This window comes from Hypanus sabinus, chromosome 9 (assembly GCF_030144855.1).
Source record: "Hypanus sabinus isolate sHypSab1 chromosome 9, sHypSab1.hap1, whole genome shotgun sequence".
Lineage (NCBI taxonomy): Eukaryota > Metazoa > Chordata > Chondrichthyes > Myliobatiformes > Dasyatidae > Hypanus > Hypanus sabinus.
The window spans coordinates 161,306,041-161,325,072 of record NC_082714.1 but is presented as its reverse complement, the minus strand read 5'-3'; the positions used below and the strand labels follow the sequence as shown (position 1 = coordinate 161,325,072).

Below are 19,032 nucleotides of genomic sequence, written 5' to 3'. Positions count from 1 at the left end.
TGACTGCATGTACTGTGTTTTGCACCTTGGCCCGGGAGGAACGCTATGTGTTCCTGATGTTATAGTTTGGAGGTTCTCAACACTAACACAAGTCAACTGCAGAGAATTGTGAATACAGCTCAGCACATTACGAAAGCTATGGACTCTGTGTACACTTCTCGCTGCCCCAGAGATCCTTTCTTAAGTCCTTCTCCACACTAACCTTCTTTAGAGAAAGGGAAATAAAATACAGAATTACAAAAAAGGCATTCCTCAATGATGTCATGGTGGAAAAAAAATAAACTGGCACAACTGTTGGAAATATTTATTTCTCATGACAACAACTACTGAGTTGAGGTCTGCTTGGTGGATAATTATAATGTCACAACATCCTGAAAAGGAAAAAGGAGAGCAGGCAAGTTTTAAAAAGACAAAGTGCATTTCTCTTGTTGCAAGCAACAGATATTACCATACTGTGTGACTTCTGTTGCTTAATAGTATGTACCTAAGTGTGAAAATTCAAACTTACCAGTTTTGAATAAGAAAATCCACAATATGCAGGGAGGTGCGATCGGCATGCAGTATAGCGAGATGAAGGGCGGTCTCTCCAGGTTCCTGCACATCAAATGTAGATACAGGAAGAATGGTTATAATAATATGCTGCTGTAGTCAATACTGCAGCAATTATTAATTATCTTTATTTATTTTAACCTTTAGCTTTTCATTCATTGATACATAATATCTTGTGAATTCTCATGGTGAAGGATATTATATTTGGGAAGCACTTGAACTTATGGCATATTTTGGTACCAAATACTAAGATAAAATCATTCTGTTTATTTTCTTTCCCACTCAAGCTGAATTATGATTTATTTCTTTGAGCAAATTATAGGCATTTATGGGTGGAAACAAATTAATGTCAACCAGGAATACTTCAGGCCACCACTACCAACATCATATCATTTAGCTAAGTGCAAAGTAAATTTATGACAGAAGTACATAAATGTCACCATATACAATGCTGAGAGGCATTTTCTTGTGGGCATTCACAATAAATATAAATAAACGCAATAAAGACCACACCTAATAGGGTGGACGTACCACCAATGTGCAAAAGAGAACAAACAGTGCAAATACAAAAAGAAAAAAAAGCATTATTACAACACTCATTAGTTAATAATCAAAAAACTAATTGTGCTTGAGGAAGTTTCTCTACAACTTTACAAGTCATCATATAAATGGATATAACTTTTCCATCAGTAAATTGTTCTGCAGTTGTTAATAATTCCTGTGCACTGTCACTCTTACCTGATCAAACAATGGCAGTGATTCATTGAGGTTGACTTTTTCTGCATAGGCCTGTATCAGTGCAAATATATCCTTGCCTTTCACAGCAATGTACAAATTATTCAGCTTTGTCACAGGGGTGCCAGTGCTCTGTTTCACATATTGACGATCTACATACTTTGAAACAATGTAATCTTTCCGTATTGCCCTTTAAAATAGCAGAACATCTCAATCAGTTTAGATTTTAGAACATGGAACTACACAGCACAGTAGAGGCCTTACAGCCCATGATGTTGTACCAATCTTTTAATCTACTGAGATCAATCTAACCCTTCCCTCCCACATTGGTCTCCATTTATTTATCATCCATTTACCTTTAAAATGTCAAAAATGTACCTGCTTCTACCATCAATCATCCCTGGTAGTGCATTCCATGCAATGACCAATCTCTGTGTAAAGCTCTACCTCTGACATCCTCAGTATATGTTCCTCCAATTGTCTTAAAATTATACCCCCCTTGTATTAGCCACTGAAGTAGCAGTGTTTCTTTACTTATTGATGCTGCATAACTTGCCTGGTGCTGAAAGCAATTTCTGTTTTTGATCTTGTTTTCTAGCATTTTAAATTACTGAAGCAGTTTGCTGTCTGCCTCTACTTCCTTTGAAGTTAGCAAAGATTCGGCATGACGCCTAGAACTTCTACAGATGTATGGTGGAACATTTATTGGTTGCATCATGGCCTGATATAGACTCAATGCCCTTAATGGAAAATCCCACAAAAAATAGTGGATATACTCTTTTCACTGCTGCCATCAGGAAGAAGGTATAAGAGCCTCAGGACCCACACCACAAGGTCCAGGAACAGTTATTATCCTACAACCATCAGGCTCTTGAACCAGACGGTATAACTTCACTCATCTTCATTCAACTCATCATTGAACTATAGACTCACTTTCAGGGATTCTTCATCTCATGTTCTCAATATTATTCATTTGTTATTTCTTTTTTCCTTTCTTTTATATTTGGACAGTTGGGTGCAGTCTTTTATTGATTCTATTTTGGAGTTACTGAGTATGCCTGCAAGAAAATGAATCTCAGGGTTGTATATGGTGATACATAAAGAAGCACACACAAAATGCTGGAGGAACTCAGCAGGTCAGCCAACATCTTTGGAAAAGGATAAATAATCAACATTTTGGCTGAAACTCTTCAGGAAGAAGGGCCTGAGCCGAAATGTCAGTTATTTATTCATTTCCATAGGAGCTGCATGACCTGTTGAATTCCTCCAGCATACTGTGTGTGTTGCTCTGACTTTTCAGCAGCTGCAGAATCTTGTGTTTATGTACTTTGATAATAAATTTACTTTGAACTTTGAAAAGTTACAAATGCTATAAAAGATTTTAATATTTTCCAGTATAGTCCTGATGATGGGTCTCAGCCTGAAATGTCAAATGTGTATTCCTTTCCACTGATGTTGCCTGACCTGCTGAGTTACTCTGGTATTTTATATATGTTAATTTGGATTTTAATGACAATTACTAAAATTTCTCTGTGCAAATATTAAAGGAAAAGATTTCAAATGCATAACTTGTTCTGCTAATTCAACTTGCAAATCTCACATGTTCTGTTGTTACCACCTTGCTGGCAAACAACAACTCCAATTCAAAGTAAATTTATTATTTCCATATTCTACCTTGAGATTAATTTTCTTGCAGGCATTTACAGTAGAATAGAGAAATGTAATAGAATAAAAAGCTACAAGCTGACAAACAACCGATGTGCAAAAGAAGACAAACTGTGCAAATAAAAATTTAAAAAAAAATTCCTTAGAGACCTCAAAAGTGAGTCTGTAGGTTGTGGGATAAATTCAGCGTTGAGGTGAGTGAAGTTATCCCCTCTGGTTCAGAAGTCTGATGGTTGATCAGTAATAACTGTTCCTGAACCTGGTAGTGTGGGACCTAAAGCTATGGGACCTTAAGCTGTTGTACCTCCTTCCTGATGGCAACAGTGAGAAGATGATGGGGGTTCTTTTTTTTTAAACTTTTTTATTGCATTTTTAAATGGTTACAAAGTATGAAAAAAACAATGTATATAACCCTTACCCCCTCCCCTTAACCCCTCCCCCCTAACTGCCCTATAGAAAAAAAGAAAGAAAGAAAGAAAGAAAGAAAGAAAGAAAGAAAGAAAGAAAGAAAGAAAGAAAGAAAGAAAGAAAGAAAGAAAGAAAGAAAGAAAGAAAGAAAGAAAGAAAGAAAGAAAGAAAGAAAGAAAGAAAGAAAGAAAGAAAGAAAGAAAGAAAGAAAGAAAGAAAGAAAGAAAGAAAGAAAGAAAGAAAGAAAGAAAGAAAGAAAGAAAGAAAGAAAGAAAGAAAGAAAGAAAGAATGAATGAATGAATGCCTGGTTGTTGGAAGATCTCCACATGCTCCATGGAATTCGTAACAACTTTAATATGTATATTTATTTCTTTCCCCTAATAACCAATTGTTTCATCTTCAGAGCATCTATATATTTAATCCTGTCTTTTGTAAATAAGGGCTCCAAATTTTCAGAAATGTTTCATATTTATCTCTTAAATTGTAAGTAATTTTTTCTAATGGAATACAACCATAGATTTCTTTCTTCCAAGAATCTATACTTAAATATGTATCCGATTTCCAAGTAACTGCAATAGCTTTTTTGGCTACTGCCAGTGCAATTTTTATAAATTCTTTCTGATACTTATTTAGTTTGAGTTTCGGTTTTATCCCTTCAATATCACCTAGTAAAAATAATATTGGATTATGAGGAAGTTGTGTTCCTGTAATTTGTTCCAGTAAAAGTCTTAAATTTGTCCAAAAAGGTTGAATTTTAGAGCAAGACCATGTCGAATGTAAGAAAGTACCAGTTTCCTGGTTACATCGGAAACACTGATCCGATAAATTTGGATTTAATTTTTTTATTTTTTGTGGTGTAATATATAATTGATGTAGAAAATTATACTGCACTAATCTTAACCGAACATTTATTGTATTTGTCATACTATCAAGACATAGTCTTGACCAATTTGTTTCTTCAATTTTAATATTCAAATCACTTTCCCATTTTTGTCTTGACTTATGGACTCCTTGTTTAATTACCTGTCTTTGAATCAAGTTATACATGCAAGATATAAATTTTTTATTATTTCCTTTTTGAATTAAAATTTCTATTTCATTAGATTTCGGCAATAACATTGTTTGACCTAATTTTTCTCTTAAATACGCCCTTAATTGAAAGTAACAAAATAAAGTGTTGTTTGATATTTTATATTTATTCTTTAATTGATCAAATGACATTAATATACCTCCTTCAAAACAATTCCCTATATATCTAATCCCATTTTGAATCCAATTATATAAAAGTTGATTGTCATGATGGGGGTTCTTGATATTGAATGCTGCTTTCTTGTGGCAGTGCTCCTTGTAGATGTGCTGAATAGTGGGAGGGCTTTTCCGATAATGGACTGGACACACTGTGTAGGCTTTTCCATTCAAAGGCATTCATGTTTCTATAGCAGGCAAATAGTCAGGATACGCAAAATAATTCCATGGTGTTCTGCCATTTTAGATATCAATGGTTAAGGAAAGGACTTTGAAGGATAAATTAGCAATTACATGAAGCAGACACAGTGCTAACTCAAGAATGAACTGTGGAAAAAATGCTAGTCTTCACCAATTAACATCAGCAGTTTTTTAAAATATCTCGAACTTCCTTTTGATTTTGACTCACATGGGACTGTCTGTACTTGGCTTTAGTGATAAACTTGGAAGACTGGCCTCCAAAAGTTCATTAAACTTTGTATTTCCGACATTCTTGGCCAACTGCAACATAAGCACATCAAAACTTATTTTTTTTACAGAATTCTTCCAACACAACCATAGAGTCATAAAACACAACACTAAAACAGTGCTTTGGCCCATCTTGTCTGTGCCAATTATTAATCTGCCTAGTAAACTTCAGAAATAATATGTTATTTAGTATTCAAGATTACCATCCATTTTTAATTTGGTAAAACTGAATTTACCAAAAAAAAAACACCGAATTGTCTTAAATATATTAGTGAGCTCACATAATTTGAAGCTCACCATTATTGACTGAAAAATTCTTGCATTTTTTTGTACTATCAGATTCAGTAGACCGGTTATACATTCTTTGGTGTTTAGAGGAATGAGGGGTGATCTCATTGAAACATGTAAAATTCTCACAGAATTTGGCAGAAAAATATGCTGGGATATTTCAGATGGCTAGGATGTTTAGGTCCAAGGCTCACAGCCTCAAAATAAAGGACTGTTCACCGAGGCCTAAGATAAGAAAAAATAATTCACCCAGAAGGTAGTGAATCTTTGGAATTCTTTGCCAACAGGGAAGAGGAGAATTTTTCATTGAGCTCCTTTAAGATAGAGATTGACAGCTTTTTTGATAAGAAAGGATCAAGGGATATGCGGCTAGATAAAAAGAACATTTAGATAAAAGATATAAACACAAGAAATTCTGCAGATGATGAAAATCCAAAGCAACACACAGAAAATGCTGGAGGAACTCAGCAGGTCAGGCAGCATCTATGGAGAAGAATAATAGAGTTGACGTTTTGGGCCAAGACTGAAAAGGAAGGGGAAAGATGCTAGAATAAAAAGGTGGAGGGATGAGAAGGGTGACTAGCTAGAAGGTGATAGGTGAAGCTAGGTGGTTGGGAAAGGTAAAGGGCTAGAGAAGAAATCTGATAGAAGAGAGTGGACCATGGGAGGAAGAGAAGAAGGAAGATACCAGGAGGAAGTGATAGGCAGGTGAGGAAAATACAAGAGGCCAGCTTGGGGAATAGAAGAAGAGGGAAGGGTGAGGGGAAAGGAAAAAAAAATTAACGGAAGGAGAAATTGATGTACATGCCTTCAGCTTGGAGGCTACCCTATGGAATATGGCATGTTGCTCCTCCACCTTGAGGGTGGCCACATCCTGGCAAACTAAGAGGCCGTGGACTGGCATGTAGGAATGGGAATGGGGATCAGAATTAAAATGTTTACCACTGAGAAGTTCCATTTTTGGTGAATAGAGTGGAGGTGCTCAATGAAACGATTCCCAAATTTACGATGGGTCTCACTAATGTAAAAGAGACCACATTGGGAGCACCAGATACAAATAAGGACCCCAAACAGATCCACAAGTGAAGTTTTGACTCATCTGGACTGTTTGAAATAAAGTGAGGGAGGAAATGAATGGGCAGGTGTAGCATTTCTTTCGCTTGCAGGGTAAGTGCCAGGAGGGAGATTAGTGGGAAGGGACGAATGTACAAGGGAATCTCAGAGGGAGTGATCCCTGTAGAAAGTGGAGAATGGAAGGGGATGGGGAAGGTAAATACATGTTTGGTGATAGGATTCAGTCAAAGATGGCAGATGTTGCAGTGAATGATGTGTTGGATGCTAAGGTAGATGAGAACAAAAGGAATTCTATCTTTATTAAGACAGCAGGAAGATGAGGTGAGCGCAGATGTTGGGGAATTGGAGGAAATGCGGGTGAGGGCAGCATCAATGGTGAAGGAAGGAAAACCCCTTTCTTTGAAGTGTTCTCTGATATCCTAAAAGGGAAAGCTATGTCGTAGCAGAAACAAGGAACTGAGAAACGGGAATAGTATTTTTATCAGAGACAGTGGGAAGAGGTATAGTCAAGATAGCCATGGGAATTGGTAGATTTGTAAAAGATATTGGTCGACTGTTTGTCTCCAGAAGGGAAACAAGGAGATCCAGAAAGGAGAGAGAGGTGACTGAAATGGACCAGGTGAATTTAAAAGCAAGGTGGAAGTTGAAGACAAAGTTGATGAAATTGATGAGCTCAGCTTGTGTGCATGAAGTATCAATGTAGCACAGAAAGAATTGGGGAGTATTTACTGAGAAGGCGTAGACCATGGACTATTTCATGTAACCAATGAAAAGGCAGGCATAGCTGAGGCCCATGTGGGTACCCACAGCTCGTCCTTGAGTTTTGAAATGGGGAGGAGCTAAAAGAGAAATTGTTGGGACCAGACCTACTGACAGAGGAGTGTGGTGGTGGAGGGGAACTGGATGGTCTTTTATTGTGAAAAGAACAGAGAGCTTTAAGATCTTCTAGTTGGGGCTAGAAGTGAATGGGGGATAGAACTGAGTAAGGACTGGACACAAATGGTGAAAATAAGGCAGGCAAAACCAGGGAATTGGAAGTTATTGAGGTAAAAAATCTGTTGTGATCTAAACGAATGATGGAGTCATGGCAGGTCGCATTACCTACTCATTTGTCTTTCTAACGTTTGAAATTGAGTTGTAAAGGTACTCAGCGAAAAATCAAACGCACAGAGTAAGGTCACAGATCAGTGAAGAGCAGAATAAGCTCAAAGAGCCAACAACTTATCTTTGTTTCTGTGTTCCTCCCTATAAATATCAGAGGCATGGTGGTTGTTTAAAAGAACACCTTACCCTTTTAACAAAAAAATTCCAAAAGAGGGTATTAAATAAAAAAAATTGAAAGAATCTTACCAGGAGTTCCGAGGTTCCCAGCTTGTCCAGTGAGAGAGATTGTATTCGAGAGCAATGCACACCCATCTCCCGATGAATTCCAGAACATTCTATACAAATCAGGATTCCGAGATTGGTAGAAAGCCAAGTTGGATCTGCGAGGAAACATTAGCAGAAAATATATTTAACTATCAGAAATGCTCACTAAGGCACAATAAGATTCAAATGACATAAGTTAATCACAATGTGCTGTGGGAGAGGCTGTAAAACAGTCAACATTTACACTAATAATGCTTTCAAATGATTAAGCCAAAAGAAAAACCTATCTAGTTCCAAATAATGTGTCCACCTTTATTTAATTGTACATTTCAGCAATTAGTAAACTCCCAATGCATTAATTTTGAACAGTGGAGGTAATTTTGAACTGAATTTGAATAAATTATTTTGCTTACTTCCAAGAATGCCGAAGTGCACTTAAGACTGTATATTTCTCTCAGCTGAATGGTTTTAATAAGTGTCCAGTCATAATATCACAGATGGTTGTTTCACTGTTTGCCCTTCAACCAGGCATGAATTCCAAATGCCTGAATTTGAGGTGCTTCTTGTACTGAGAAGGAGTACTATCACAATAATACTAATATGAGTCTCACAACTTGTTAAATGGGGATTGTTTTTAATTGATTATTTTTCACTCCTTGCTGGTACGTTACTTACCAATCAATGTCGTCTAATTTTGTTGAATAAACTCTTTTGTGCATCTTCTAAGACAGGTATTGCTAACCAGGGATCCACAGACCCCTTGCTAAATGGTATTGGTCCATGGCATAAAAAAGGTTGGGAATGCCTGTTCTAAGAGAACACTTTTTTAAAGTATGTAACATTTCTATAAAAACACAGGGCTGAATTAAGCAGGTTTTATTTCAGTAATGCACAAGATGGTGTACCATTGGCAAGTTCACTACTTCCCTAAACTCAATAGGGGTGAGCCAAATTTACTGGAATACTGCAGCCCAAAATAATCCCAAAAGCTCTAGGCATGAGTTACACTGTTTTGACCTGGAGGAGAATGCGAGGTGGAAGGTTGGTAAACATCCATTAAATTTAGGACTTCCTCATATTATGTCCCTATTTTTAAAGTAGAGTTTGTAAGTTGTGATGGAAGGCCACCAGCCTGAAACATTAACTGGCTTACATAAATACATACATAAATATCTGGATATAAATATAAATGATCTAGATGATGGGGTGGTAAATTGGATTAGTAAGTATGCCGATGATACTAAGGTAGGAGGTGTTGTGGATAATGAGGTGGGTTTTCAAAGCTTGCAGGGAGATTTATGCCGGTTAGAAGAATGGGCTGAATGTTGGCAGATGGAGTTTAATGCTGAGAAGTGTGAGGTTCTACATTTTGGCAGGAATAATCCAAATAGAACATACAGGGTAAATGGTATGGCATTGAGGAATGCAGTGGAACAGAGAGATCTAGGAATAATAGAGCATAGTTCCCTGAAGGTGGAGTCTCATGTAGATAGGGTGGTGAAGAAGGCTTTTGGAACACTGGCCTTTATAAATCAGAGCATTGAGTACAGAAGTTGGGATGTAATGTTAAAATTGTACAAGGCATTGGTAAGGCCAAATTTGGATTATTGTGTACAGTTCTGGTCACCAAATTATAGGAAAGATATCAATAAATTAGAGAGAGTGCAGAGACGATTTACTAGGATGTTACCTGGGTTTCAGCACTTAAGTTACAGAGAAAGGTTGAACAAGTTAGGTCTCTATTCATTGGAGTGTAGAAGGTTGAGGGGGGATTTGATCGAGGTATTTAAAATTTTGAGAGGGATAGATAGAGTTGACGTGAATAGGCTGTTTCCATTGAGAGTAGGGGAGATTCAAACGAGAGGACATGATTTGAGAGTTAGGGGGCAAAAGTTTAAGGGAAACACAAGGGGGTATTTCTTTACTCAGAGTGATAGTTGTGTGGAATGAGCTTCCTGTAGAAGTAGTAGAGGCCAGTTCAGTTGTGTCATTTAAGGTAAAATTGGATAGGTATATGGACAGGAAAGGAGTGGAGGGTTATGGGCTGAGTGCGGGTAGGTGGGACTAGGTGAGATTAAGAGTTCGGCACGGATTAGGAGGGCCGAGATGGCCTGTTTCTGTGCTGTGATTGTTTTATGGTTATATGGCTTGACCTGCAGAATATCTGTCACTTTACGTTCTTAATTTGGAACCATTTCATTCACACTATTGTCTTACCTGGTGCTCCACAATCACAGCACTCACTATTCCCAGGCGTATGCTGAATATCTTCAATGATGGCTTTGGTTAGGTCTTCAATACTACTCTCTGCACTATTGTGCTCTTCATGGAAAGCCATATTTAGAGCTTCTTGCTTGCAGTTCGTTAAAACAGAAATCCACCTTGATTAAAATGAAGGGTAATAATATAATAAGTTCATTTCTAGAGCCCTATCACGCAGAGCAGATACTTTCAATGGCCACTTTATTAGGTAACACATGTATATCTGCTCATCAATGAAAATATCTAACCAGCCAATCATGTAACAGCAACTCAATGCATAAAACCATGCAGATGAGGTCAAGAGGTTCAGTTGTTGTTCAGACCAAACATCAGAATGGGGAAGAAATGTGATCCAAATGACTTTGATCATGGAATGATAGTTGGTGCCAGACAGGGTGGTTTAAATATCTCAGAAACTGCTGATCTCCTGGGATTTTGACATACAACAGTCTCTTGAGTTTACAGAGAATGGTGTGAGAAACAAAAAAAAAATCCAGTAAGTGTAAGTTACGTGGGTGAAAATGCCTTGTTAATGTGAGAGGTAAAGGAGATTGGCCAGACAGATTTAAACTGACAGGAAGCTGATAATAACTCAAATAACCACACGTTACAATAGTGGTGTGCATGGATGGGCAACAGCAGCAGAAGACCACACCAGGTTCCACTCCTGTACCTAATAAGGTGATTATTGAGTCTAACTACCCTTATTAGATCTCTCAAAATTCTTCACCTCAGAGAATTAAAGTAATCTGCCACTGCCCTGCTTAACTTCCTTGCTGACTCAATTAAAAGGTGGGCAGAGAAAAAGCAGAAGGAATTTGATCCTGATAAAAGTTATTACATAACAATACAGATTAAAGAGATTAGCTTTATTTGTCACAAGTACATCGAAACACACAGAGAAATGTGTCATTGATCAACATAGACTGAGGATATGCTTGAGGCAGTTCACAAGTGTCACCACGCTTCCTGTGCCAACAATGCAAGCCCGCAACTTACTAACCCATCTTTAGGATGTGGTAGGAAACCTATGGAAACCCACGCGGTCATGGGGAACATACAAATTCTTTACAAACAGCAACTGGAATTGAACTCTGATTGCTGATCACAGGCACTATAAAGTGTTACACTAAATGCTACACTACTGTCCAGCCCTCACTACACTGTACAATACTATACATATAATAACTATAAAGTTTTTTTTAAAAGTATACCTAGATCTAGGAAATGTAAGATGAGAGACCAAATTTTAATAACGTACTTACAGATGGTAGTATCTGATTGCAAATTTGGAGAATTCTGTGTATGAGACAAATGACAGTATCATAATTCTGATTGAGTTTCTTTCCTATTGACTGTGTTATCAGTTATCTAATGGAGTATAAAAGGTTGCTAATTTGTGAGCAGCAGCTTTCTTGCTACATCGCAACAGGAGATGATGATCATTACTATATGTAGTCAAGCCTGAGTGTGACAGCTAAAAGACGGGGAAGTGACACTAGAAGTACATCTGTTAAGTGAAGATGCTTTCAAAAATAATGAAATGAAAAGTCTGTAAATATTTAAAAAAACTATAAAGAGCAGTAAACAGTAAAAAACTAAATCATATCCTATTTGGTGTGACCACCCTTTGCCTTTAAAACTGTATTTTAGGAACACTATTGCACAGATTTATAAGTAATTCGGCTGGTAGGTTGTTGCGAGCACCTTGGAGAGCTTGCTATAGTTCTTCTGCAGACTTTGGCTATCTCACTTACTTCTGTCTCTTCAGCCTTGATGATGTTGAGGGCTCTGTGAAGGCCATACCATCTGTTGCAGAAATCCTTTTTCTTATTTTGGCTGAAAATTGTTCTTTATAATCTTAGCGATGTGTATGGAATCTTTGTCCTGCTGCAGAATGTAGTTGGAACCAATCAGACACCTTGCATGATGGATGAGAATCTGCTTGTACTTCTCAGCATTGAGGTTTCCATTAATTCTGACCAGATTGCCAACTCCATTTGCAGAAATGCAGCCCCAAACCTGCAGGGAACCTCTGCTGTGCTTCACTCTTGGCTGCGGACTCTCATCCATGTAATGCTTTCAGCTCTTCTACGGACAAACTGTCCCGTTTGAGCAAAAAATATGAAATTTTGACTCGTCAGTCCAGAGCACTTGCTGCCATTCTTCAGAACCCCTGTCCTTGTGTTTTTGTGCATAGGCAAGTTTCCACTTTGGAGGAATGGCTTTTTGGCAGCAACTCTTCTATGAAGACCTCTTCTGAACTCCTCTGGACTATAGAGGGGTGTACTTGGGTTCCAGTGGTTTCCATGAGTTCAGAACTGATAGCAGTGCTGAATTTATTTATATTTAGACAGGACATCTGTTTGATGTATCACTCATCCACTACACACAGCTCCTGTTGCCCACCATTAACTTTCTAGACCTCTACCTTACCTGCTTCTTTTTGCTACTTCAGAAGAGCTTGGACAGCACATCTTGCAACTCCTGTCTGCTGTGAAATTTCTCCTTGGGAGAGACCTTGCTGATGCAGGATAACCACCTTGTGTCCAGTTACTCTGCTTACTCTTGCGATGGTGTAAGAATTGATGATTTGAAGGTTATACTGTCACATCCACTACACCCTCAACTTTTAGTTTGGTTGTTCTTCACCCATTTTGATTCCTTTTATACCTGATTCTGTTTCAGTTAGTCAGTTCAGTTCACACAACTCATTATGTCATTGATCATTAGCATTCTGTTTGCTTATTTATTTTTATTGAGATACAGCTTGGAATAGGCATTATTAGTTGCACTGCCCAGTAATCCCCCAATTTAACCCTAGCCTAATCACAGAACAACTTACAATGACCAATTAACCTACCAACTGGTACATCTTTGGACTTTGGGAGGAAACTGGAGCACCCAGAGGAAACCCATGTAGCCATGGGAAGAACGTTCAAACTCCTGGCAGCAATTTAACCTGTGTTGCCTGTACTGTAAACCATGTTATCTTTGTTTAATTATGAACTAGGCTATATACCTACAAAGTAATCAAGTTTTATTTGGAAAAACAGTTCATACTTAATATGTTGCTTTCCTTAACTAAATACAAACATTTCTCTGGAACATTTTTTTGGGGAAAATGTTTGGAAAACTAAAATTTGCTCTTTTCTACTGATACTAATGCAGAAGACAAAAAAATAAGCATCTAAAACAAAATATGTATTAAACATCTAGGGTGCCTAAAACTTTTGGACAGTACTGTAAAAACAAAAAATACATTCCACAGTGTTCAGATACATTTAAACTTGTCCAGAAATGAAGTTGCCCTTCCAACATGTAGGATGAACTGAATAACATCCAGCTTTAAGTTGGTAAGTGGAAGCCAAGCCCATTCTATGTAAGACCATAATAAATAGAAAAAGAAATAGGCTATTTGGCCAACCAATTCTTCTCCGTCATTTGATCTCGGCTGATTTATTTTCCTGTTCAACCCCATTCTCCTACCTTTTCCCCATAACCTTTGATGTCTTTAGTAATTGTGAACCTATCAACCTCTGCTTTAAATACATCTAATGATTTGGCCTTCACAGTTGGCATTTCACTTGGCAATGAATTCCTCAGATTCACTATCCTCTCACTAAAGAAATTCATCCTCATCTCTGTTCTAAATGAATGTCCATCTCTTTCTGCCCATCACTCTGCCTGTTCTCCACCTCCCTCTGGTGCTCCCCTCCCCCTTTCTTTCTCCCTAGGTCTCCTGTCCCATGATCCTTTCCCTTCTCCAGCTCTGTATCCCTTTTGCCAATCACCTTTCCGGCTCTCTGCTCCACCCCACCCCCTCCAGTCTTCTCCTATCGTTTTGCATTTTCCTCTCCCCCTCCTACTTTCAAATCTCTTACTATCTTTCCTTTCAGTCCTGACAAAGGGTCTCGGCCCAAAATGTTGACAATGCTTCTCCCTATAGATGCTGTCTGGCCTGCTGCATTCCACCAGCTTTTTGAGTGTGTTGCTTGAATTTCCAGCAACTGCAGATTTCCTCATGTCCATCTATTCTGATGCTGTGCCCTCTGGATAAGGTACAGCTATCTCAAAAAAAAGCTGTTCCTTAACCTTCTGCAGGGCTGTAATTACCATTCCCTCCTCCATGAACATGTTGGCAGCAACAATGACTACGAGCTGAATTGTTATGGGCCAGTTAAACACTGTGCAGGCAGTACCAAATGTTAGATTTTAATGAACTACAGATCAGTTTATACAGATGTGTTTGGCTTGTAAAGCTAGCTAAACTCTCAGATTATGAAATAATTTGTCTCTTCAGACTGAGAGCTTTTTAACACTCTCAACAATTTGTTATCTACATCTGTTAATGCATAACTGCTCAGCTCTCTACTTACGCCATACAGTCCAGCTCATCATCTGCCAGGAAATGATAAGTGCGGTTATCTAAAAGCAAAAGGAAAACTGAATGAGATATAAAATTATATCATGGAATTCATTCTCCTTCAAATCTATAGCCATATATTAGATCTCAAGCAGAATAAAATCAAGAACACATAATTCCATTTTGCATTATAATGATAAACACCAGAAATTCTGCAGATGTTGGAAATCCAGAGTAACACGCACTAAATGATGGAGAAACTCAGCAGGTCAGGTAGCATTTATGGTAAGTAATAAAATGTCGACATTTCGGGCTGAGACCCTTCATCAGGACGCAGTGTTGCATAATAATGAGTTGCCATTCACTAGGCTGAGGGACACAAGTGAGAAAATGGGTTCAGTGCTCTCTACAACAGATTTGCTTATTTCAATGGCTTATATCTGCACAGAACCTTTATTTTAACATGCAGGAATGCACATAAATGCAGGGAGGTTAAGATGCAACATTATCAAACATTCGAAGGCCACAGTTGAGCACAGTTCCATTCACCACCAACTTTCTACAGGGGTCCAATTGAGAGTATCCTGATTGGCTGGTGTGGGTACTGTACCTCCCTTAATCGCAGGACTCTGCAGACAGTGGTACGGATAGCCCAGCGCATCTGTAGATGTGAACTTCCCACTATTCAGGCCATTTACAAAGATGTGTGTGTTAAAAGGACTCATAGGATCATTGGGGACCCGAGTCACCCCAACCACAATCTATTCTGGCTGCTACCATCTGGGAAACGGTACCACAGCACAAAAGCCAGGACCAACAGGCTCCGGGACAGTTTCTTCCACCAGGCCATCAGACTGATTAACTCACGCTGATTTGAGTGTATTCTATGTTACATTGACTATTCTATTTATTGTAAATTGCTGTGATTGCATATTACACATTTAGAAGGAGACATAACGGAAAGATTTTTACTCCTCATACGTGAAGGATGTAAGAAATAAAGTCAATTCAATTCAAATTCACAGTGTAGGATGGATTGCATTGAGAGGATTCAGAAGATATTCACTGGGAAGGTTTAGCATTAGTATATTGTCACATGTACTGAGATACAGTGAGAAACATAGTCTTGTGTGCCATCCACTTAAAATAAAACACATGTACTCTGAGGAAGTACATGGGGAAAGCAGTAAAAGAATGCAGAATATGGTGTTATGGTTACAGTTCTTGAGAAAGTACGGTACAGGTAAACTATAAAGTGCAATGGCCATAATGAGGTAGATTGTGATGTCAAGAGTTCAATGTACAAGAGATTCATTTAAGAGTCTTATAACAGTGGGATAGAAACTGTCCTTGAGCTTGGCAATGCATGCTTTCAAGCTTTTGTGTCTTCTGTCTGATAGAAAGGATATGGAAAGAGTATGTACATCTGGGGTGAGATTATGATGACTGCTTTATGGAGGCATTGAGAAGTGTAGTCAGAGTCCATGGAGGGGAAGTTGGTTTTTGTGAGTGACTGAGCTGAGTTCACAACTCTCTACAATTTCTTGTGGTCTTGAACAGAACAGCTACCATATCAAGCTGTGATGGCTCCAGATAGGATGCTTTCAAAGGTGCATCTAGAAAAATTAGTGGTGTTCAATTAAATTGAACTTAACCCCATGTTAAATTTCTTAGAAACACAGAAAACCTACAACACAATACAGGCCCTTCGGCCCACAATGCTGTCCCAAATATGAACTTAGTTTAGAAATTACCTTTGGTTACCTATTGCCCTCTATTTTTCAAAACTCCATGTACCTATCCAGGAGTCTCTTAAAAGAGCCTATCGTATCCGCCTCCACCACCGTTGCTGGCAGCCCATTCCACGCACTCACCACTCTGCGTAAAAATCTTACCCCTGACATCTCCTCTATACTTAATTCCAAGTACCTGTAAAGGGGGTTTCTTCTTTTTTCTTTGTAACTGTGTATGTAATCAAAATGGCTTCTTTGTTTTGTTAAAAGCAGGAATGCTTCTTTGTTGCGAGAGAGTGCTGGAAGCTTATTTGGGTTAAAATTTACATAATGAGAATTGTATTCCTTTGTAAACCAATTGGGATTAATGTTGTTCTTTCTTCTGAGTCTGTAAGCTATTGTTGGTGGGCTTTTGGGCAGATCGGCGCAAGGGGTTGAGAGAGAGGACACAATGCTGTAAGCTGGGCGAGGAACAGACCCCAAGCGGGGGTCCGAGGCCAGGAGGTACTCCGAGGAGAGGAGATGAAGCTAGATGTGCTTGATTGACCACTTTGGATGGTCCTAAGCTGTGAGTCGAGGAGTTCGGAGGGGATTGAATGGTGGCCAGAAGACTTTAGTAATTGAGCTCCGACAGTTGTGCATGAAGTGGTTTGGACTTTGGTAAGTTTGGCGCCTTTTCTTTATTTTTTTTCTTCATATATATTGTATCATTATTAATCACTTAGTTATAGTAACCTGTATAAATTGTACTCATTTAATCGCATATGGTGTACTGTTTTTGGGCGAGGCGGGGACATCACACAGCATCCACACCAGCTGACTACCCAGTTTGGCAGGGCCGAAGGCTGCTCCCCCTAGACGGAAACGAGCTGAGCGAGCCTGAGGCGACCCAGGGGGTTACATACCTTAAAACTGTGCCCTTTTATGTTAGTCATTTCAGCCCTGGAGAAAAAGCCTCTAACTACCCACACATTGAATGCTTCTCATCAACTTATACACCTCTATCAGGTCACCTCTCATCCTCTGTCGCTCTAAGGAGAAAAGGCCAAGTTCACTCAACCTATTCTCATAAGGCATGCTCCCCAATCCAGGCAACATCCTTGTAAATCTCCTCTGCACCCTTTCAATGGTTTCCACATCCTTCCTGTAGTGAGGCAACCAGAACTGAGCACAGTACTCCAAGTGGGGTCTGACTAGGGTCCTATATAGCTTTAACATTACCTCTCGGCTCTTGAACTCAATCCTACGAATTGAGTATGTGGCCTGGTTACACAACAATGCTATTAATAAAAACGTTGGAGACGGGAGCTAAGGTTCATGGTTCTTTACTGGAAGAAACCAAACTCGGCACACACATAGGGATCAATATGCACCTAAAAGGGCATGTTCAATATGCGCCTAATAGCAAATTCAATGACGTGTTACTAAAACATAAAGTAGCCACTTATTATACTGTAGGCTATACGGTACACTCTTCCCCTTTTATTTTAATTGTGTATCAACTGTTTATTTTTACTGGGGCATTATGCTAAACAAATATTTTACCGTTAACATACAAACACCTACCATTTGTTTACCTAGCAACTTAATAATATCAAATTATAACAATACTTTTTTTTTACTTTTGGTCTAAGACCAATTCGTAACTCAAGACCCTGTGTGGGGGGGGGGGGTCTTCTTTAGATTGTCCGGCACTGAAGCAAATAGGTCTTCACTCTATTGTCTGGAATAAATTGAACAATCCACAAATTGGCAGGTTCCAGCCATAAAGAGTATGGCTATCTTGCAAAGATGATGAAAGCAAAGTGAAATCCGTGAAAAGATGAATGTTATTCTTCAAAATATGTACAATCATCAAAACTGAGATGGCATTGCAAAATGTCTTCATATAGTGTGTTCTTCAGTCTGTCAATAAACTTGCTTGTTTTAATTCAGATTTCCATATAAAAGTCATGAAAAGTTGACCTCTGAGCATAGGGAGTTAAGAAGATGTGTGCCTCCAGGAAGGGCCCAAAACTGTTCACAATTCAATTCTTCAACTGAATCCTCACCAGTGCTTTATAATGCACATTACATCCTTGCTTTTGCATTTACAACTGCTTATTTCACGATATGACCACCTGCTTTTTTTTTAGAAAAAGGAGAAATCCTTTATTTTTGCAAACAATGGCATTAATGATTATTGTGGCAAACAAGTTACTTGATTTTAACTCTGGGCAGTGAATCCGACAAGAAAAATAATGATAGGATACACAACTAACAAATAATCCTGAGAACACTACTCCAGAAGGGTATCATTATATTCCTGTATGTAGAAACCCGAGCACTGCAAACTATAAACCAGATGCTAATCACAAATAATTTACATTAATCAACACAATTCGTAGAGTGATGGCTACAGAACAACCAAACATTCAACAAGGGACAAAAAATTGAAATAATCAATCATACGTGAAATGAGGTCAAAACATTTTTTATCTTCTAAACTTGGCTTCACTTGACATGTCAGGAGGTTGAGCTTCGCTGGCTGTCGATTTGGCTGTGTGAAAGAGAATGGAGTTTAAGATGATGCATTCTTCTTTTTCATTAGCAAAATATAAAACCAGTGAAAACATTTTAACCAGTTGCTTATTACTGAACACAACATGGATCATAAAATTATAACTTGTATATAATTTTTTTTTAAAACATCAAAATTATCTACAAATATAAATTCAATGGCCACTTTATTAGGTCCAGCTGCTTATTAATGCAAATATCTGATCAGCCAATCATGTGGCAGTAGCTCAGTGCATAAAATCATGCAGACATGGTCAAAAGGTTCAGATGTTGTTCAGCCCAAACATCAGCATGTGTAAAAAAAAAGTGAT

The 19,032-nt window shown here is 38.3% G+C and overlaps 1 protein-coding gene across 3 annotated transcripts in view; it reads right to left on the bottom strand.

The window, feature by feature from the left end:
* unm_sa1614 (un-named sa1614) overlaps positions 1-19,032 on the bottom strand; it is a 156,245-nt gene that overhangs the window by 41,129 nt on the left and 96,084 nt on the right. For all 3 annotated transcript variants that reach the window (XM_059980984.1, XM_059980985.1, XM_059980986.1), the window contains 7 exons: positions 18,614-18,701; positions 14,443-14,491; positions 10,019-10,182; positions 7,784-7,917; positions 5,013-5,104; positions 1,288-1,474; positions 509-594 (listed from right to left, as the gene is read on the bottom strand). In XM_059980984.1, the coding sequence (XP_059836967.1) occupies positions 509-594; positions 1,288-1,474; positions 5,013-5,104; positions 7,784-7,917; positions 10,019-10,182; positions 14,443-14,491; positions 18,614-18,701 (800 nt within the window). The remainder of the gene's footprint in view (positions 1-508; positions 595-1,287; positions 1,475-5,012; positions 5,105-7,783; positions 7,918-10,018; positions 10,183-14,442; positions 14,492-18,613; positions 18,702-19,032) is intronic.